This window comes from Rhinolophus ferrumequinum, chromosome 18, assembly GCF_004115265.2.
Source record: "Rhinolophus ferrumequinum isolate MPI-CBG mRhiFer1 chromosome 18, mRhiFer1_v1.p, whole genome shotgun sequence".
Lineage (NCBI taxonomy): Eukaryota > Metazoa > Chordata > Mammalia > Chiroptera > Rhinolophidae > Rhinolophus > Rhinolophus ferrumequinum.
The window spans coordinates 394,883-417,438 of record NC_046301.1 but is presented as its reverse complement, the minus strand read 5'-3'; the positions used below and the strand labels follow the sequence as shown (position 1 = coordinate 417,438).

General features: G+C 49.5%; 1 protein-coding gene across 2 annotated transcripts in view; it reads right to left on the bottom strand.

Moving 5' to 3' along the window:
• Positions 1–22,556, bottom strand: part of ANK2 (ankyrin 2) — a 382,806-nt gene that overhangs the window by 273,049 nt on the left and 87,201 nt on the right. Inside the window, exon 2 of one of the 2 annotated variants that reach the window (XM_033133577.1) lies at positions 19,239–19,299. The exons of the other annotated variant lie outside the window; for it this stretch is intronic. Coding sequence (XP_032989468.1) covers positions 19,239–19,259 — 21 coding nt within the window. The 5' untranslated portion in view covers positions 19,260–19,299. The remainder of the gene's footprint in view (positions 1–19,238; positions 19,300–22,556) is intronic. 2 annotated transcript variants of the gene reach the window in all.

Here is a 22,556-nt window from a genome sequence, read left to right as displayed (position 1 = left end):
CTCACAAGGCAGGATCACCAACTCCACGCAGCAACTTCCTAAACGATTATTTAAATCCTGCATTGATTAAATCCTGTGTGGAAGCGATTCCGACAGAGCCTGGACCATGGACCCCAGCGGGCCTCCCACTCTGTTCCACAGCTCTTGGGCGAATTACCATAGATTGCACCTGTGATTTTCACATTGTAAGTTGACATGTTGGACTGCCAGTGTGACACCCACGTTACCTGTGCACCTTTTAACTGTGGCAGCCACACGATGATACCAACTACAGTGGTGCGGCCCTCAGCCACCTCTGCCTTGACTTAACTCCACCCACCTGCGTGCTTCTCTCACATATTTCAAGGTTATGAAAACATAGTGAATAATTCTAGTCATTTCCTGCATAACTCAGAACAAACCGCAAGCACTTTATTTAACAGCGAGACCCCAGAGCAAAGGTTTTCACTCAAACATGGCCATGTGTAACCAGTGACATGGATCCCATCCGTAAAACCAGCTATTAATGGGAGGGCACCACACGGGGAAGTTGGGGTGACCACCTCTGTGGCTGTGTTCCCCGCCCCCAGGCGGTGACAACAGGACTTGAAGACAACAGGGTCGCAACCAGCAGCGCAACTCCTAGGGCTGGGTCGGGGGACAACAAATGCCTCCTGTGCATGAGTGACACACCTATCCGTGTCACCCGGGAATGGGACTCCAGGAAAGGGGGTTAGCTGAGGCTATCAAGATCCAATTGTCCAACGTCAAGGGACAACTTATCACAATCAGTCCGCAGCTATTTCAGAGGAAAGAGGGGGGCTGGGCACCCCACAGGCCTCAGTCGGGGGCGGGTAGGACAGGTGGCTCCCGCCCACAGGGTTGCTGGGGGTTCCATTCAGCACTGGGCACTGTGTAGTCGTTGCTTTGAGCAAAAAGGAGAATTTTGCTGCTACAAAGTCCAAACTCAGTTGGTCGGATGCTGTTCCTGGCCTATAATGACCGGACCACACTGACTCGCGTCAGAAGCAGCGGGCAGGGGACAGTTCTCAGCCTCACCCCGCTGCCTGCCTCCTTCCCCCCAGGTGCCCTGTCCCTGTCCTGGGGCTGTGCCTCCTCTGAAGGTCCAGCGCTGGCTGGGCCGTCTCAGTCCTCATGCAGTCCACCCGCCCACTGGGCCACCGGCTCCGACATCCCCTCACCCCCTCCCAGCAGCGCCCCCGCCACGCCCAGCCCCGGTCACCCAGGCCCGGAGACGCAGCTCAGCCCCCCACGAGCGTCTCCTGCAAGGACCCAGGTCACCACCCTCCACCATGTTCCTGTTCCTGGCTTTTGACCAAGGCCGCGCCCGGCGCAGGAAACAATTACTGGGCTCTGCAGTCAAAGCCCAGAAAACGACAGATTTAAAAACGCTGCTCTGTCCCGGGAAGAACCTGAGCACGGCCACCGCACTCACTCCTCGCCAGGTCCAACATATCCAGTGGCATCGATGCGACCCCCACCCAGGACTCAAGTGTCAGGCTGGTCTCCAGTAGCGGAGACGGTGGACGAGCTCGTGCTCTGTGGGGCCACACGCGGAGCAGCACGTGCTCTGTGGGGCCACACGCGGAACAGCACGTGCTCTGTGGGGCCACACACGGACGAGCACGAGCTCTGTGGGGCCACACGCGGAGCAGCACGTGCTCTGTGGGGCCACACACGGACAAGCACGTGCTCTGTGGAGCCAAACAAGCGGAGCTCTGCTGCTTCGGAGCCTGCCACACGGGAATGTGACCCGACCTCTCAGAGCCGGGTTCCTCGCCTATAACCGGGCCATCACTCCATGTAAGGACTTCAGGACATGACCTAACCTTGTGTTTCTCAAAGGAGCATCTGGAACTGGGTTCTCCGGGGAGGGGGTGCTGTGTCTGCTCTCACACTCCTGCTGACTTATTGTACCCCTTTCAAAGGAAGTAAATTTTTCATTAGTGATTGTTTGCAATTCATACTTTTAGAAATAAAGCTTGAGTTTCACAAGCCAGGGCCCCTGGGTGCGTGTCAGGCCGCCTTGCTGCTACACTGTGTGCTGTGCAGCCGCCACCCAGGGACTTACACAACCTTTGTCCTTAGTCATTGTGTCTATTTTTCCTTAGCTAATTTGTTACTTTTAAGATCTTGATACCAAATGGCAACTGGAAACACTCACCTCTCTTTCTGGTTGAGGTTGGGACCCTCCCCATTCTGTGGGCTCTCTTCCTGGCCCAGGGGGGCGCCTGCAGCTCCCTCCGTCTATGAAGTGTGAGTAGAGTAACAGAGAGGTCTTCCAAGGAGAGGCTTCCCTCAGTCAGGTGTCACCGCACCTCCCGGAGCCATGGCAGGCAGCGACAGTCCAGGAGGTGGGTACTCAGCCCGCTTGTGCCCTGAATGAGGACAATGGGGAGCAGTCCCCCCAACTCAAGACTCACGTGTGGGTGTGCACGACAGGCCTTTGTGGCTTTCAGTCACTGAGTCTGAGGGCTGTTTGTGACTTCAGTATGACTTAGCCCATTCTGACAGGTACACAGCTAGTTACCGTTATGTGACGCTGGTATCAACCTTGGATATCACACACCCTTGGTGTGAGAAAGTTAGCGTTCGCCAGAGCACCACCTTTTCCACTAAGGTCCCTCTTCCTAAAAGGTAATCACCCCGAGAGGCCCCCCACCCTGTCCATGGAGGCTGCACCACCTCTCACACCCCCTGGTGTCCCCACTGTGTGCTATCAGCCTCAGCCCTCCTCGCTGCAAACAAGCTCATCATTCCATGTCTCTTTTTGTTAAACCTTAACCATGGACTCACTGCCCAGTTCCCAGTTAGATGCTGTAACTCTCATCAGACGTCTGGCACCCAGGTTCAGAGGCCCCATGGACAGGGGAGGGGACAGACAGAGGTAGAAAGGGGGGCTTTACAAGGCCCTGGACTCAGAAATTAAAGGGACTGGGTTATGTGCTGTGACACTCAGGAAGTGTATTTATTAATAATGTCCCATTGTCCTCATCACAGAGAAGCATGTTTGCATTTTGAAACTCCAAACTAATGGAAGATTTTACATACCAGTTTAAAGAAAATACTATGTTTGGCAGGTCTGTCACATGCAAACGTTTCCTCAGTTTATCTCCTGAAAATGAAAATACTTTCAAGTGGTCTGTGGGCGAGGCGGTGTGGACAGTGTGTCGTTCACGTCACTGAGGACGGGACAAGGTGGTGACAGAGAGGCTCGTGCAGAAGGGTGGTGTGATGGGGTTCCACAGAGACAGCCCTTATACATGTGTCCTCTAGTCCCTACTGAACGTAAATATTAGCTCAGAGGACTGAAAACTCTGCAAAATGTACCTCAGCGTACTCTAACCCCGGCTGCCAAGACCCAGTCCCATTTCACATAATTGCCCCAGGTCACCTAATCACATCTGACACACAAATTGGGTTTGCATCCATAAAGCTTGGAACGGAATACCAACTCTGCCTTCCTGATTAAAATAATTTAATTATTGCCCAAGAATGCCAGGAAGTAAATTAAATTATATTCTCTCACAGTAATCTCCTCTTTCCACCACCCCTACTCCATCCCCCAATTTTTACAGCAAAACAAGACAAAGTAAAACAATTATAGACTCCGTTTTACTATTATTTTTATGAAACTTTATCCATCCTGATGTGATCATCTGCATACACACACACACACATCCACACCTTTGATACACAATAGAATTAGAAGGTTTTAGAGCTGAAAGGGTCCTTGGCTGCCGAATGTCACTGCTGTGAAGCTGGGGTGTGGGAGGGGGATCCCACAGAGCACGACGGCACTTGGGGCTCACGTTCCAGCGTAACAGTCCCGACGGATGGCTAACAGTGTGCCAGAGACTCCAAGCCAAGGACATACCGCACGCCTCACACCACCACCCTTTCCTCTCCCATTTACTTCAGCATTTCATCATCTACCTCTTCTCGCCTCCTCTAATTTTTCTCTTAGCTCAGCTACCTCGAAAAATTCCACTAGATGGCGCTGCCTCATTGACCAGAACAAAATCTCCCCTTGTTTCCATGGGAACATATTCTGTTTCCTTTGGTTTTGTTTTTAACTTGCTTTTTCTGTAACCAAAACACAGCTTAAACGATACCATTTTGGGAAAAACAAAAATGTATTCAAAAACATAAGAGAAGAGCCTGAGTTTGCCGGAACAGACCCCCTCCCAACCTAACAGGACAAGCGAGGGTCTGACGTACCCTCAGTCAGTCCCCGACATCATCGCGGGGAGACGCTTTCCCTCAAATGCACGATGCGCCTAGAAAGAAACAGTCAGGAGGACGGACCCAGGGGTCTGGAGCAGAGGTCCGGGACATGCATTCAAGTCCTGGCTTGAGCTCACCTTGACCCCACCTAGAGCTGAGCAACGGGACACTTCACCTTGTCACCATAAACCTGTGGTTTCTCATCGGAAACTATAAGGAGTAATAGGCCTGAGTCCCCAGCCGGGAAGGGCCCTATACGGAGCACGTCACTCGGAGTCAGAAGTGCCATGGTGGACACATTTGGCTGTGGTTCCAACAAGGTTATCTTGGCTAAGAGAAAACGCACGATTCGGGGAATTAGTAAACAGTATTTAAAATGTTTAAATTAGTGCTTACTATGTATCATGCACTATTCCAAATGCTTGAAAACATTGATTCACTTAATATTTTAATTTCGTACTGTGAGGTAGATACTATTCTAATTCTTATTTACAGCCAAGGAAAAGTACCAAGAGATGGAATGACTCCCCAAAGGCCACCCAGCTATTCAGTGGCAGAGCTCATCCCTTCCGGCCCCCTCATTTCTGTAAGGCCCAATGACAGCCTGTGACGTGAAGCCCCTGGGGCCCGAGGACTCAGGACCAGGACTGACTGTCACTGCTTCAAACCAGGAATCAAGCCAACCAGACCCAAAGATGCCCAGAGTGGAGAAGAACTGTGAGCCTACAGAGCAAGGCTTGGTATGGTCACAGCTGCTCCATCAGAGCCCGCCGTGGGGAAGGTAAGGACTGAAGGGCGGGCGGCACAGCACCTGCCGTAGTCCGTCCACCCCTTAAACCTGCGCAGGTACCTGGAAGCTCCTCAGAACCAGTTCAAATGTGTCTGCTGGGAAAGGGGACGGTGCTGCCGTGAACTTCATCAGCAGAGCCCTTTGCAGCAGGACCACGGAGAGCGCAGACTGTTTCCATTTGAATCCTCCCCCACCTCCAAGATTTGAGGAAGGTTACTGACCCCACATTTTCACTTCCAAAAGCGGTAAGTCCCGAGCAAAGAAAATATTTAAGATGCAACCTGGATCAAGTCACTTCTCAGCTAGAAAGAAACCCTCCCATGGCATCCAGTCTCCTGTCGCACTAGGAGTAAACAGAGCTAAAGACCTCACAAGACGCCTTACGTTCTAGAAACCACACTGTACCCTTTACACGTGCACACGCGTGCACACACACACACACACACAGGCACATTCATGCACAGGCATGTACACTCACACATGCACACAGACCTATGCATGCATGCACGTGCACTCACACATGTGCACACTCACACCCATGCATGCACACATTCACACTTATGCACACACACACATGCACACACTCAACTGATTTTTACATTTTCTGACATAGGAAGAAATAGGAGACTACCAAGAGTAACATGAACTTGACTCCTTTGATTAAATAAAGGAAAATTGTATTAGCGATTTTATAAAAGTTTTTTAACACACCATTTCCTTTTAGCGCTACATTAGGAAACTTTTGTCTAGTATGAAACTGCTTTGAAAACCAATTAAAAGAGATTTTTGAAGAGTGAGATTATATGTAGTAATCTGGGAAATGTTTTCAAGAAGTTTTCTTTCTCATTGGCCTTAAGGCATTCAACTAAATCTGATTACAAGCAACTTAAACTTTGGACTAACACTAAACCTTACACCCTTTGCAGGCCAAGGCCATAGCTGCGGACAGGAGAATGAGGCCATCTTGTTTAAGATTGCTCAACATCTCTGCCAATATTTTCTCTCGCTTACTCTCATTGGGCTAGAGGCTGACCTGTGCACTTAAACAACAAATTAACATTCACTGACAGATAACTGGTTCTTAACAATAGGAACAGTGTGATATTATATAGTCTTTTTAAAGATAAATTAAACCAAGTCTCCGGTACCCATGTTACCTTAAGTAGCAATTCCCAATTTTTCAGAATCACTATTAGCTTTCATTGTTTGACTTCATAACAACTCCCAAATATAAGGGAAAATCACTTCTGTGTGTAAGTAAGTGAGAGTTCCCATGGAGACCATGCTTGACACCACAGTTGGGGACGTAACCCATGTGGGATGCCCGCCAGCCATCCCACATGGGACAGTCACGTGACTCTAAACAAGGCATCAAGGCCAACCTGCCCTTCCTTGAAGAGGAGTGGAGCCTTTATGGAACTTAGGAAGGAAGGTGAAGTCTTTGAACTGCACTAAAATAAATAGTTTGCAAGCAATCGTGTCCCTAACTAACAACAAACGTGTGGCTTCCTGAGTCCCCGCGACTTCTGCCTGAGCCCTGACAGGTGGGATCTGAGAGGACCAGTTCTGCAGGGCGCTGGGCTCCCCATTCCCACCACGGAGGGTCCTGTCTGCAGGGCCCACCCACCAGACACTTTTCCAGAGCCGCTCCCTGTCACCTGCACCCACACGCACAGTTCCTAATGGGTCTAAGAGCTCTTATTGCCACTGAGAGGAAAGGACGAAAGATGTCCTGCGAAGCGTCAAGCCTCCCGCCTGTCCCCGACCCTCGGTGTCCTCTGGCCAACTCCTGGCGGTCACTCAGTCCACTCGCTTTAGTTTCCCCCGTAGACAGTTACATCCATAAAGGTCAGGCAGCCCTGCCTGTTGTCCCTGTGTGTGGTCTTATGACACTGGGCCTTGTTCTGCCTCTTTTCCCCACTTATAGTCCAACACTGCCTCCCCTTTGCCCCCTACCTTAGCCCCTGCCTGCAAGCCCCAGGTAGCTGGCCAGACAACAAGTGAACAATCAGCAGGAGACCAAGAGATGGCCTATAGAAGACGGCTCTGTCCTGCTCCAACCCCCAAGCTCCACCCTCACCTCCCGCACCACCTGCATCACCAGCCGGTTCGTGGTGTTGGATGGAGACCCTCAGGGGGCAGGCTGTAACTCTTCCAGTGGGAACCAGAGTTCCCATGACACCAGCACACGGCACCATCCACCTGCTGACCGCACCATCAGCTTCGTGTCATTACAGAGATATAAGGCCAAGTCCACAGTGTGGACTGAGGCTGGAGACACCGCAGCACACAAGACAACCAGCCCTGCAATCCAGAGCCCAGCTGTCAAAGCTTTGCCAGAGATCAGTCATTTGAGGTTAAGAAGTGGACTTCTCAGGGCCCATAAGCTTAGCCAACCACCGGTGGCTGTGTGGGCCAGACAGATACCAAAACAAGGGTCAGTGCTGGGCAGCCGTGGTCACAGTGACAGAGTGAACCCCAAACCACTCAGAGCTTCCCCACAGAGTTCTCATCTCCCCGCTCTGTCACAGCCCTGACATCATGCCCTCACTGGAACGCACATACGTCTACGGAGTAAAGAGTATGCCAGCCACCTGCAAACTGAGAGCTGTGCGGAGTGCAAATCAGCCCTAAAAACAGAGTCAACTGACCAAAAGGGTCAGTAGCTTCGGACTGGTAAGCAAATCAGCGACTTACAGACGTAATTAGCTTACACACAGTTGCCCTATTCTGCCCCGAACTCAAGGAAACAAACCTGTGACTGGGAGCTTAAACAATAGAAAGTTACCTTCTCACGACGCGAGGCTGGAAGTCCAAGATCAAGGTGAGGGCCGGCTGGCACCACCTGAGGCCTCTCTCCTTGGTTCATCAGTGGCCGTGTTGTCCCCAGGCCCTCACGTGGTCATGCCTGTGTGATTGTGTCCTCATCTCTCCCTATGGGGACCCATCATATTGGATCAGGGACCACCCCAGTGATTTCATTTTAATTACAGTGGTATCTCGGTTTTCGAACGTCTCCGTTGACAAACACTTTGGTTTATGAACACTGTAAACCCGGAAGTAAATGCTTCGGTTTTCGAACACGACTCAGAAGTAGAACATGTCACACAGCTTCCGCTGAGTGCAAGATCCTGAGGCCTCGCTGTCGGCTGTTTTCGAATGTTTCAGAACTCGTGGATTACGTTCGAAAACCGAGGTACCATTGTACTCCTAAAAGACTCCATCTCCAAATCCAGTCACGTTCTGAGGTCCTGGAGGTGAGGATTTCAACGTCTGAAGTTGGAGGGGACACAATTCGGCCCATCTAACAATTACTAGTACCAAAAAAATTCTACCTTAGATGTTTTAAGAAAAATGTATATTTTTATGCTTGACAATGGAAATATCTCAGTGCCATTTGTGTTTGCTATCGTAAGTGCTAACGACATTAGAATACATTCTTTTCCTATTTAAAACATTTCCTAATTGTATCAGCTTAGGACAATAACAAGCATTTCCTCTATCAATTGTAATGACTTCAAAAGCTAGTTAAAAATAAAAGTAACTGTTGTTGTCTAAAGTCCAACGTATTATTCTTTTCTCTTATTATTCTCACTATTTAAAAATGCAATTATAATCATTATGTTAAAACATAACAAAAGTGCTGCCACAGACGATTCTACCATTTGGCTTTTTTCCCGATATTTTTTCTGATATTTCCAAAAGTGTGCACATCAATTTCTTTTCTGACTTTTTTAATCAAAATTAATGTACAAGACTACTGGGAAATCAGAGGACCCTTGTCAGCTTTACAGGCTAACGGCACAGCAGGTGCGTCCTTGGTTAGTATGGAGAATGTGGAGTCAGCCCCGGGAGCCCCGATTGTCTGGCTGGCAGGGGAGAGTTCACGGGTCTGGAAAACCAGAGGATACGGGAACTGTCTCGAGCAGTCACTCCACACAACAGGTGGAAGAAAGAAGGAGGCTTATACAACACAGTGACACACTTGCCTGCTGCCATGGTAGCAAAGGACAACTGTCCTGTGAATGCAGTGGGGTCCTGACCACAGCTCAGTAAGACACGTAAGAATGACCAGGATGGAATCGATACTGCAGGATGGTTGATTTTTGTCAACAAGTCCGCCTGGAGAGATTTTCAGGACAAGCCAGGGTAGATGAGTGTACAAGCGCTTCCTGTGCGCTTTCAGAGAAGGAATGACCGGTGGATGGTCTCAGCTTCTGGAAGAAGCAGTGACGGGCATAGAGGACAGGGGCAGGTGGTGACACATGGGCACACTGCCACCACTTGAAAGGACAGAGGTGCAGAAACATCCCAGCTGGGAAATCCATTCCACAGGTAGCTAAGTCACTGCGAAAGCATTGTTTCAAAAGGTGAAATCCTAACTGTCATTCACGTATAAGATGGCCCACGTCAAAGATTTTACATAGATAATTAATGAGCCGGTCAGTAAGTGTTAAAAGTGGTTCAGAGGACAACTACACAAGCTAAATGCTGAAATGATTCTGCTAACACGTGCAAAACTGGTTCATCTCCTTTGTGGCAACAAAATACTATGTTTGGGATTACCTTTTCTACAGGACAGAAACTAACTGTATTCACACTGGACAAAATTTGTTAGCGTTTCCATGGGCAAGAATCATTTGCATTATGATCAGTTTTCTACAGATTAACTTCTGCCCCTACAAAGCTGTGCAATAGCCTAGAAGGAGAATTAAACATGCACACCCTCTAAAATCAGGTAATTCCGAGGATCTGCTAGACAGCCCCCAGCCCCCGCTGAACAGACACCATTAATCTCTCTGCCACGCCAGGCTTTGACAGTGACGTAACTGAGTCAGTCAGTGGCTGTTCCTGGCCCTCGCATCCTGGCTCAGGAGATCCTCCGACAATGGACACCACGAGTGTTCTTTTCACAATCACTGGACACTTCCTCCCTTTGCTAACCAGGGTTCCATCCAACTTGCTCCCATCCATGGGACAATGGACTGGTGACCTGAGCAGCCCAGGAAAGGACCTTGTTCGACGCTCCCTAACTTTAATTGCTTATTATACTCTGTGCCAGTTACCTCTTCTGAATAATCTCTAAAAGGTCTTCCACGTCATTCCACTCAGGGGGTCCCCAAGTGTTTACAGTATACTCCACCGTTTGATGATATTATTAGTTCTTCTGGGGTACTTTCCATCATCACCATCGGGCATTGGGGGACTGTGCCAGGTTCACACTGGCAGGGCTCTGCAGCTTTAAGCATTATTTTCTTCCAACCATGTCAAGTTTTCTTTGAGGATGGACTTCACACAGTAGACAGATAGGTCTTTTTTAACTAATGATAGAATAAAAGCATACATATTTCTAAAAGTGTCATACGAGTCACCACGACAGATGGGAAATGGATAGGTGTTATTCTTCTAAGACAGTGACGACTGTTTGAGAGGTGAGCTCAACACTGGCCCCAGTTTCAGGGTAACGTGGGTAATTTTGCATTGTTTGTTCTGTTCTTCCCCACACATTTCAGAAAAAAACTAGCTTTTATCATAAGCTATTGATAATGATATTTTCACCACTGTAAGTTGCAGTAACACTTGGAATCAGTAAGCTTTTAAAAAAAGAAGTTTCTAATTGTAAAATATAATAAATGTTCGCTGTAGGAAAAAATTGTAATTAAAGAAAGAAAGAAAGAAAAATGAAAAGTATCCAAATCAAACCACCACTGACTTCACTGTATTTCTGTTGCATGTTTCTGTGCATGTGGACAATATAGCTGAGAGCACAGTGAACACATTTTTAGTCCACATTTTGATATTAATAAAAAATGAGCATTTTTCACATCATTAAAATTTCTTTTAAAAACTACTTTTAAATGGCTGCATAATATTCCATTTCATGGATGCACCAGATTTATTTAGCAATTGTCTTAGTACTAAATACCTTGACTGAGGGCTGTTGGGGGCCGTTTCATGGTGGGAAGTCAACTTGACGCTCGTCCCGCCCAACAACCAGAATCCAATGAGTTATCCAAGACCAAGTGTGTCCCGGGGACAAGCGACTCACAGTTTCTGGAGATGTTTCAAGAAATCCAAAAAGCACTTAGCTTTAAAATATCAGCATACATTCAACTTTTTATTTAATTTCAAAAGCATTTTTATAGATCACCCTTTCAATTTTTACCCCAAGACTTACAGACATATCTTTTGAGTCATTAAAAACAGAGGTGTCGCTGATGTATTTCACTACTAGAAAAACCATTCTTTTTAAATCTGTGCTGAATTTCAGAGATCATTTCTTTTTGGTCTGAATCAAATTCCAAGAACTTGGGCGTTTCATTACTTTGCTTCCAAATTATTCCTCCTCTCACTTCCAGTATCGAAGCAACACAGTGAAAGTGCCTGGCACGTCTTACAACCTTACACAAGAGACTGCTTCGTGTTAATATGTTTGGTTTCCATTTTGTTCAAATATCAGCAATTGGCCCTTTGGGGTATTTAAAGGGAACATTCTAATTTTAGAGCAGTCACGAGCTTTTTTTGTTTAGAGTCTAATTCACATTTGCAAAAACAGCCTTTTTCCTTTTCACAAATGTCTAGTTCATGCTGTTTTCCCCCAAGTGTATGTATTAGATGAACCTGCTATCTGTTCGAATTTTACCAGCTAGATGCTCACTGAAAACAAGATAACAACAATTAGCTTAATCATCAGCCTCATTCCCACAGGAATCCCAGTTTCTGTTTCACTGGGCAGCTTCAGGGCCCACGACACAAGCACTCTGCCGGGCAGCCATGTCCCCCCACGTTACTGGGAAGCCAAGGAAGCGGCAGCACTTACAGGCGTTGCTCCTAACTCCTCAGTGTCACTCCTCATAGCGTCCACTGAAGATGCTGAATATAAATGAATCTGATTTCCCCGATAATCAATTTGGTCCTGTGTTACGTGGGATTGGCTCAACCCCCATGTCATCACATGACAGGAGGCAAAAATGCTAAAATGTAGTAACTGTTCACTAAGCGTCCTGAGTAATGCAACTGCACCTCATTCTGGAAGTACGTGTCCTGTGACATTTAAATCTGTGCCTTTCTAACAATAAATTCAAGTATTCAAAGAAAGTAAAGCATTACTTTCTTTGGAGTTAGAAAAACAATCTGAGCGTTATGTAATATTTTCTTCTTTTCCTTTCTTTTTTTTTTTTTTTGGAGTGTGAAAAATGACTTATCCTTTGTAATACCAGAAAAAGGCAGCAACATCAAATAAGCTCTCTGCTCCTCTGCTGCTGCTTCTGGGGTTCCACTGGGCTGGGGGCCTTGAAAATGAGTGTCAGCCATTTGTAATTACAGTTGTTTTTCAGGCTTTGACCAACTTAACCAAAATGCCACACCGATAACGAACTGTCTGAGGTGAAGAAATCAGCCATCGCACGTTAAGACCTTCTTTTTGGTCCAAGTAAGCGCTTTAGGAAACTTTTGCTGAAAGTCAGTCACCCACCCACCGCGACCCCGTCCTCAGGCTTGGCCATCTTTGCTACTATTTCCAGTATTCCCACGCAAAACTATGGGCTTTCATAAGCACTTCAGTAAGCACTTGGCAGGTAGTAGGAAATGTGTATTTGCATATTGGTCTCTGCCCCCTGCCCGACACAGGTCCTCAGGCCCAGGTAGTTTCCTGGGTGACAGCACTGTTTCTCTCCTAATGAGGCTCCTGGGTGGGGCTGCCACCAGAGAGACCAAAGGCCTAGAAGTCTGGGACTCTAGCCCGCCCCCATTCTCCAGAGGGGAGACGTGTGCAGTCACTAGAAAAGGAACCACGTCTTAAGTTATATCCCTGAGCACGGTGCCTTATGTGTACCATCTTTTAAAATAACCAGCAAATGAGACTCTAGTCATTAAACAATCTGTTTCCGGGGGAAAAAAACGCTGCTGGAGGAAAGCTGTCAGCCCTGTTGGTGAGGCGTGCCTGATCCCCCGACAGCAACGATGGTGAAAATGATGGCTTAGCGATGAAATCATCTTTTACCAAATTGATTCTGCTCACTGATGAAATGAGTACCAAACAACCACATCGCTCTGCAGGTGCAAACGTGGAAGTGAGGCGGTGGCCACTTCACACTCAAGGCACGCGCTGGAAAATGCTGAGCGGTGTGCACACTGAGGGGCACGGGCAGGCGTCAGCCTTAAAACATGACGCACCTCCCCCTGCCAAGGTCACCCCTGCCAAGCTAACCACTGCTGAGTAATCGCGCAAGAGTTTTCCCCGTTACAGTTGAGGAGCTGTGATCCAATTTTTTAATCCCCTCAATTTTGCTTCCTTCTCCCCGGTGCCCCCTAGGATCTGCATTACTTTCTTCAGGCTCCGTGATCACATTTTATTGTCGCTACAATCTACTGCACCATCTTGACCGGAAGTGCCCCCATCGTGTGCAGTGTGGCCCAGCCTGGCTCCCAGGCCCCAGCTCGGCTGCGTCAGTCTTTGTCAAGGCTGAGCCAGGCAGCCCCTCCCAGCCAGCTGGAGATGGTCCATGCGATAGCTGCCTGTCAGAAGGGTGCCCGGGCAGCAGTGGGCTCCCAGGGACAGAATTGGAGGGAAGATGCAGCCAGTACAGTCCAAGCAGTGCGAGCACCCACAGGCCAGGCTCTGCCCCCAACCCTGCTGGCCAGATGGCCCTCCTCATGCAGCTGTGGCCTGGGGCACCGGGATGGGCCCCTGGCAGCCACATTACACGGACACCCCTCTCCCGGTCTCACACCTACGTAAAAACCTCTGATCACTACTGGTTCCCCTCATACAACTTAGCACCAGAAGACAAACAATCCAATGAACAACTGGGCAGAGGACCTGAATGGACATTTCTTCAACGAGGACACACAGATGGCCAACAGATATATGAAAAGATGCTCAACATCACTAATCATCAGAGAAATGCAAATCAAAACTGCAATGAGATACCACCTCACTCCGGTCAGAATGGCTATCATCAACAAAATAAATAACAACAAGTGCTGGCGCAGATGTGCAGAAAAGGCAACCCTCACGCACTGCTGGTAGGATTGCAGATTGGTGCAGCCACTATGGAAAGCAGTGTGGAGGATCCTCAAAAAATGGAAAGTAGAACTACCTTATGACCTGGCAATTCCTTTTCTGGGTATCTATCTGAAGAAATCCAAAACACTAACTTGAAAAAATATATGTACCCTATGTTCACTGCAGCATTATTTACAATAGCCAAGACATGAAAACAACTTAAGTGCCCATAAGTAGAGGAATGGCTAAAAAAGAGGTGGTACATATATACAGTGGAGTATTATTACTGAGCCATAAAAAAGAAAATCTTACCATTTGCGACAACATGGATGGACCTAGAGGGTATTATACTCAGTGAAATAAGTCAGACAGAGAAAGACAAATACCATATGGTCTCACCTATATGTGGAATCTTAAAAAAAACAACAAACAAACTCATAGATACATAGAAAAAATTGATGGTCGCCACATGGGAGGAAGGTTGGGGGATGGGTGACAAAGGGGACGAGATTAAGAGGTAACATTTTGGCATTTACAAAATAGTCATGGGGATATAAAGTACAGCATACGGAATATGGTCAGTAATACCAATTACTGTGTATGGTGACAGATGGCTAGTCAACTTATCGCGGTGATCACTTCCTAAGGTATATAAATGTCTGACCACTCTGTTGTACACCTGAAATAATATTGTACATCAACTGTACCTCAAAATTTAAAAATAAATGATCATAAGAAATACAGTTGGTTCCCGTATACTTGTATTTGGCTGTAACATTAGAACACCACACTCGTGTGGCACTGCCACTCAGATCTCACGTGACAACGCCCTGGAGCTCTGTCCGTACATCAGTTTCTATGAGGCCATTAAGGTGGTTCCACCCCTAAGACACTGCTGTTCTTGGCATGTTCCACCGTAGTTTCTGAGCCCACAGAGTGAGGATTCCGTGCAGAACCATGACACATCCCAGAATCCATGTCATCTGATAACACATCCTAACGACACAACAAGGGGCTCACTGCTGAAGCTACTTCCTTCCGCCGGCCCTCAACGTGCACACGGCGAAAGGACCCCTGATCTGATGGGTCTCACAGTGGGCCCCAAAAGGAGAGTCACCAGGCCATGCTGGTGGCTAGTACCTGTCATTCTCATGGTCCCCATCTGTCTCCTTTAATCAAGTTTGGTGTGTTCATTCAGCTTTTTGCCCAGTTGAGGGTCTGTAACTTCACCAGAGGTTTTCTCTCTTATAGATTTCATTCAGCAGAAAATAATGATAAAATAAAATGTGAAGTACTGGCAAGCTAAAGAGCCATGCAACTGAAAACACTCTTCCTCAGGGTTAGAGGAAGAAAAACAATCTCTCTCTCTGTATTGCTCCTCCTCTCTCCCCTTCCCTCCCTCCCTTCTTCTCTCTCTCTCTCTTTCTCTTTCTCTTTCTCTTTCTCTCCACTCTGTGGCCTGGATGACGCCATCTTCTTGCTACTCACAATTCTCTGAACTTCACCTTCACAACTTCACTCCTTCTGATCCCAGCTGGCTGCTGGGTCGGCCACCACGGGGCCTTGTGGCCATGAAATAAAATGACCTAAATGCTGACTCCACCATGTTTGCTGGTCATTTGCTGTGCGAGTGAGACAAGCTCTTGGCCTCTATGAGCCTCCGTTTCACCGGATAGAAAAATCGAGCCCTAATATCTCCCTCACTGGGTTGCTGTGACTATTAAAAACAACGTTAAGTGCTGACCCCTACAAATCTGACTCTGGACGTCTGTCAGCAAGTCCTCCACACTACAAGGTGGCCTCCTTCGACCGTCCCCGCACCCCTTCTCTGGGCGCCAGCTTCCAGCAGGGCGCTTACTCTCTGGCAAACACTCACTTCCATGCCTGGGTCACGGTCATCCCTGGGCAGTCACCTAACGGAAGAGCAACACTTTGGTCGCTTCACCTCACTGTCACTGTGCATTGTCATCACACACTGTCACCACGCACTATTACCACACACTGTCAGCTCACAGTTACCGTGCACTGTCACCATGCACTGTCACCGAGCACTGTCACTGAGCACTGTCACCGCACACTGTCACCTCACACTATCACCATACACTGTCACTGCACTGTCACCGCACACTGTCACCACACACTGTCACTTAGCACTGTCACCATAGTCACCGCACACTATCACCGCACAGTCACCGCGCACTGTCACAGACACTCAGGACCATAGCAGCTAAGTGCTCCTGCTACAGCCGCCTGGCCACCCTCTGATGACATGGGAGAACGGCCCCATACACGAGTGTCGTCAAGGCCCCTGTTACGAACTTGGGTCACCCTGACCAGCAGAATTGAGTGCTTGATTTTTCAAACCCCAGGTGTGTAACATACTTAGCAATGGTTTTTCCAGAGTGTTTTGGCCAAAACTAATGTCTATATATTACCACCAAAATTAGCAATACTTTGGATCAAAGTGGACACTCGCCTGCATATTTTATTACAGAGAAAAATATATCTTCAAATAACAGTACATCTGTCTTAAGAACTTTATGCTTTGATGAAATTTACTATAGTTGCGACCACCTAAACTTGAGATTGTCAAACAATGTCTTGTGAGCGTCAGTGCTGCCGGCTCAGCGCCTGACCCGAGGGAAGGGGTGCTCAGGGCAGCGGCCCAGGTGTGCACTGTTCACCCCACATTTTATTTCTCAAAGTGGTTTTGCAGCTAAAGAACATTTCAAAGTTCCTGAACAGAAGACCTCCTCAGTCTTATAAAGAGCTCTTTGCCCTCCAATCAACACTCTTAAAAATCAAAACGCAAACTAGAAATTCAGAGTTTCTATGAAAAGGGCATTTCTGGATTCTCGTAATTCAAAGTCACCACACTGGCGTCCTTGGTCTTGTGGCCTGTTCACTACTGTCAGCCAGCAGGTCTGTCCTCGGGGCACTCCTGACAGAGGGACAGGCCAGCCTGTCCTCGGGGCGCTCCCACATAGAGGGTCGGGCCAGCCTGGTGACGTTGAGAATGGACAGCATGCTGTGAGGTCATGGCAAAAGAACATCGGATTTTAAAAAGTCATCTATTCTCCAAGGCCAAACAGTGTTCTTAAATTCTGCCACCAAAGCCCTGGCATTAGGGGACACACTCCAAAACCGAGGACCCCAGAAAATAGTATCGTTCTCATCAACTCCTTCAAAGCAGGATACGTCTGATGTCTGACTTTTATAAAGAAACATTCACACACACGATACCATTACAAACACACAAAGCAGGTGTTCACACAAACTCGGGAAAGTCCACACTTAGGTGGATGTCCTCCGATGTTGTCGATTTTAACTCTGTTATTGACTGGGTGTCTGTAGGTCCCCCTGCCAGCTGGGGCTTGTCACGATGGTCGCAACGGCTGACTGAGGGTCATCAAGCAGGAAGCAAAATGCAGGATGATGCCCTCCCATTGGGCACAAACACCCTCGAAGCATTCCCCTTCCTCAAAGCCTCCCAGGCCTGTGGGCACACCCGCTTCCTGGAGAAAACGGAGTCACTGCTGACAGTCCCGTCTCCCAGAGCCCACAGCCTGTGACTGAAGCACCCCAGCCGTGGCCTGGCGATGCTGGGTGTCCCCCACCCGTCCGGGCACTGCTCAGCCTCCTCCCAGAAGTCAGACCCCCAGCCTCTCTCGTGCACATCTAAACGAGCCCCAGGCTCTGTCATGGCAGCATCCCTGTCCATACAGGGTTCCGACAAAACGTTCAAGGAGCCATCTTTCTTGCGAACTGCATCTCCTTCCTATGCATCCCTCAGCCCACTGCCTGCCCTCGCAGCTCCCTCCTTCTTGCTCAAGCCCTGGAAATAGTCCTCTGGTCCTTGTCATACTGCAGACTCTACCAAAGCAGGCTCCTTCACTGTCACCGGGTCTGTCACCCCGTGTCAGACGATGATTTCCAAAAGGCACTGCACACTCTTCCCCTGAGTGTCCAGGACGCAGCGATCCAACCGCCAACATGATCACACATGGACGGCTCCCGGGACTGTCCACTGAGGTTCACGGCATGCAACACGCTGACATGGCAGACAGCATGGGGCCTGCCTCTCCTGAGAGCAGCCAGGTGCAGGTGCTCGCTCATTATCAGCGTAAATACCAGTGTCTGACTCCCATTCAACACTCACGAGAACAGCCACAGGCACACAGAGTGATGCTAAATCAACGGCCAGCGTCTGAAGAGCATCAACCTGGTGGTGTAAAACTATTTCCCCAACTTTTTTCCAAACTTCTCTTCAGATGAAACCTCTGCCCTGGCACCTGCCCTCAGGGCTGTAAGGGGCTTGAGGAAATTCTAGGTGAAATTGGAAGGTTTTAATGTTGTAATCTTATCCACAAGCTTGTCCTTCCGTGTCCTCAGGCAACTCTGCTCATGGGAACAACCTGTTTGTCCGCTACAATGGGACAACCCGCAGTTCACTGCATCGGAGCACCACCCGTCTTCTGCGTAATGACCACACCGCTCACCTATACACCACAGTGCAGTCGTCTCCCCAGCAACCAGACGTGCCAGCCTCTACAGTGTTTTAAGGGTTTTTTCTACAAAAGATTCCTCTAGACAAGATTCATGGCTTTTTTTAAAAATCAGATTTCCACAAGCCATATGTGAGAGACAGATAGCTGAGTGCAAGAACTTTTATGTTCTATTATTTCTTTCAGTCGAATATTTCCTTCTCCGTTCCTCCCCTTCACTTAAAAGTGGTTTCATATAAATAGAATCCAGAGAATTCCCCACACTGATACAATCTGATTATCCAGAACCAAATCGCCTTACTGACAAGCTTATGGTAATCGATTTTATAAATAATTCTGAAAATAATTATTTTGTTCACAGAAAACCAGCCCTAACCTTCAGAGAAAATAGATGGCCACATGCAGCAGCCGCGGTGTTTGCTGGGTTGCACACAGCTCCATCCCCACCTCCCGCTTTCCACCAGTGCTGACAAGACGGGCAGCTGATCTTTCCATCCCAAGACATAATACTGACAATAACTTCCTAGACTGCGGAAGCGAAAGTTCCATCATATGCTACACTGCTCATAATTATTCTTAAAGCTATAACATCTTCAAGTCTGTTTACTCATAAAAAACGGTTTTTACAAAAATAGTACTTAGTTACATTCCAACTGCTATGTCTTTTTTATATGATCCCTTTTACAGTACTATTAAAACGCCGAAGTACCTTTTGTAACATGGTTGTCATTTGAAATATCAGTTCTTCATGTCCCAGTTCAGCTACTTACCTAAAAGAAAAAAAAAGGAGACGTAAGTTTAAGATCATTTCAGCTGATCATTAAGAGTTTTCACATTTCTACTAAGAACAGGTATTTAGTAGGCACCCATAAATTACTTAAAACTGTTGCTATTATAAATGCAACAGAGTAAAACAAAACATACTTTTAAACGTTTCAAGAGCTCAGAAAAAAGTAGGCAAAATAGAGTAGGTGAAAAGATAGAAAAATAATATATGAGGGACAGATATCAGAAATTATGAAAACGCCCATCTAATTGTAAAGAACTTTAAGCAACATTAGATTTGAGATGGTAAAGGTGACTGCAAACAAGACAAAGGCCAGCATCCGTAGTTGAGAAGTGTTTTTATTGGCTGAAGCTCAGTGTGCCAGACGATGTTTAGCCAACACACTTTCATGTCCTACATGAAAGTTTGCATAATCTGTATCAAAACTCTTACTGTTAAAACCTTATGAAAACAGTAAAAGAATTTTAGGGAGAACAAAATTCTATTTCACTATCTGAACTCAACACTGTTTTTATTTATTCTATGAATATGAGTATGTGCTGATTTAAACAGGTAAATATAAACCTAGCCTGAGCATGACATATACTCCTTTAAACTTAGCACATATAACACTATATCTACAAAATATATTCCCTTTTTACTCGTTTTATATAATTATTTTTCCACTTACTGCCTAGTGTTCGTGCCCTTTTAACGTCTGGAAATCTGTGTACCAAGCTGTTGTTTCGTAATTTATGTAGCTATTATCTTTTTCATGCTACTCAAGTCACTGTCAAATTTCTATCAATAGTAATCTAAGCACGTGTATGCATACATGTATCTCTTTTATCTCCTCTCAGTTCCACTCATCTTTAGTACTAGTCTTGCTGATTTATACGTGTCCCCTATCTGGAGGTAAACATCCTTCTTCATTGCTCTTTTTCTTTTCCAGAACATCCTTTTATATTCACATCTGTCTTTTCCAATTGAAGTTTAGTAGCAATTTGCTGAGTTCAACTCGTTCAAGTCCAACGAGACTTATTAGGATGGCATTCAGTCTATAAATAGACTTGATAAAAAGTGACATCCCAACAATTGTTTACCATGTCATCCATCTCTTATTCAAGCCTCCCTTTTCATCTCCCAAAAAAGCATTCCAGTTTTCTTTGCATATGCACACACGCAGTTTGCTAAGTTCATGCTCAAGTAGCGAATACATTTTATTGTCAACAGGCCCTTCTTTCTCATTCTAGTTTCTCTCTGACGTCCATCAACACCATTAATTCCTGCACTTTCACGTTGTTTATTCTCTCCAGAGAGTTTATGGGCCCTTTAAAGTCGTGGGTACAGAATATCTGAAGCCTCAGGAGACGCACAGCTCTTCCTGAGGACCCCACTGTCCTCGTCACTGTGACAACGCAGACTGACATGACATGAGGGACGCCCAGGTGGACTGTCCGGGCCTTCCACGGAACGGCCAGCCCTGGTCGACTGGGCAACTGGAGCCGGTGAGCATCAATCTCAATCGTTTTCCTGCAACTTTGGAGAAAACTCACTCCAGTTACACCCTTTGGTTTTCTCCACAAAGCTTTTCATTTGTGTCTGTGCCTCGTGGCAGGCAAGTCAAAGGGTGTGACTTCAGTTTCACGGGAAGAGCCAGCGTCAGGCCGGTGTCTGCGCCCTCAAGCCCGGACAGAGCACCCATACTCAGGCGAGGCCACGCAGAGGCGCAGGGGTGTGAGGAGGCCGCGCGAGGGGCAGGGGTGTGAGGGGGCCGCGCGAGGCGCAGGGGTGTGAGGGGGCCGCGCGAGGCGCAGGGGTGTGAGGGGGCCGCGCGAGGCGCAGGGGTGTGAGGGGGCCGCGCGAGGGGCAGGGGTGTGAGGGGGCCGCGCGAGGCGCAGGGGTGTGAGGGGGCCGCGCGAGGCGCAGGGGTGTGAGGGGGCCGCGCGAGGCGCAGGGGTGTGAGGGGGCCGCGCGAGGGGCAGGGCTGTGAGGGGGCCGCGCGAGGGGTAGGGGTGTGAGGAGGCCGCGCGGAGGCGCAGGGGTGTGAGGAGACCGCGCGGAGGCGCAGGGGTGTGAGGGGGCCGCGCGAGGCGCAGGGGTGTGAGGGGGCCGCGCGAGGCGCAGGGGTGTGAGGGGGCCGCGCGAGGGGCAGGGGTGTGAGGAGACCGCGCGAGGGGCAGGGGTGTGAGGGGGCCGCGCGAGGCGCAGGGGTGTGAGGAGGCCGCGCGGAGGCGCAGGGGTGTGAGGAGACCGCGCGGAGGCGCAGGGGTGTGAGGAGACCGCGCGAGGCGCAGGGGTGTGAGGGGGCCGCGCGAGGCGCAGGGGTGTGAGGGGGCCGCGCGAGGCGCAGGGGTGTGAGGGGGCCGCGCGAGGGGCAGGGCTGTGAGGGGGCCGCGCGAGGGGCAGGGCTGTGAGGGGGCCGCGCGAGGGGTAGGGGTGTGAGGGGGCCGCGCGGAGGCGCAGGGGTGTGAGGAGACCGCGCGGAGGCGCAGGGGTGTGAGGAGGCCGCGCGAGGGGCAGGGGTGTGAGGAGGCCGCGCGAGGCGCAGGGGTGTGAGGAGGCCGCGCGAGGCGCAGGGGTGTGAGGAGGCCGCGCGAGGGGCAGGGGTGTGAGGAGGCCGCGCGAGGGGCAGGGGTGTGAGGAGGCCGCGCGGAGGCGCAGGGGTGTGAGGAGGCCGCGCGAGGCGCAGGGGTGTGAGGAGACCGCGCGAGGCGCAGGGCTGTGAGGGGGCCGCGCGAGGCGCAGGGGTGTGAGGGGGCCGCGCGAGGCGCAGGGGTGTGAGGGGGCCGCGCGAGGGGCAGGGCTGTGAGGGGGCCGCGCGAGGGGTAGGGGTGTGAGGGGGCCGCGCGGAGGCGCAGGGGTGTGAGGAGACCGCGCGGAGGCGCAGGGGTGTGAGGAGGGCCGCGCGAGGGGCAGGGGTGTGAGGAGGCCGCGCGAGGCGCAGGGGTGTGAGGAGGCCGCGCGAGGCGCAGGACTGTGAGGGGGCCGCGCGAGGCGCAGGGGTGTGAGGGGGCCGCGCGAGGCGCAGGGGTGTGAGGGGGCCGCGCGAGGGGCAGGGCTGTGAGGGGGCCGCGCGAGGGGTAGGGGTGTGAGGAGGCCGCGCGGAGGCGCAGGGGTGTGAGGAGGCCGCGCGAGGGGCAGGGGTGTGAGGAGGCCGCGCGAGGCGCAGGGGTGTGAGGAGGCCGCGCGAGGCGCAGGACTGTGAGGGGGCCGCGCGAGGCGCAGGGGTGTGAGGGGGCCGCGCGAGGCGCAGGGGTG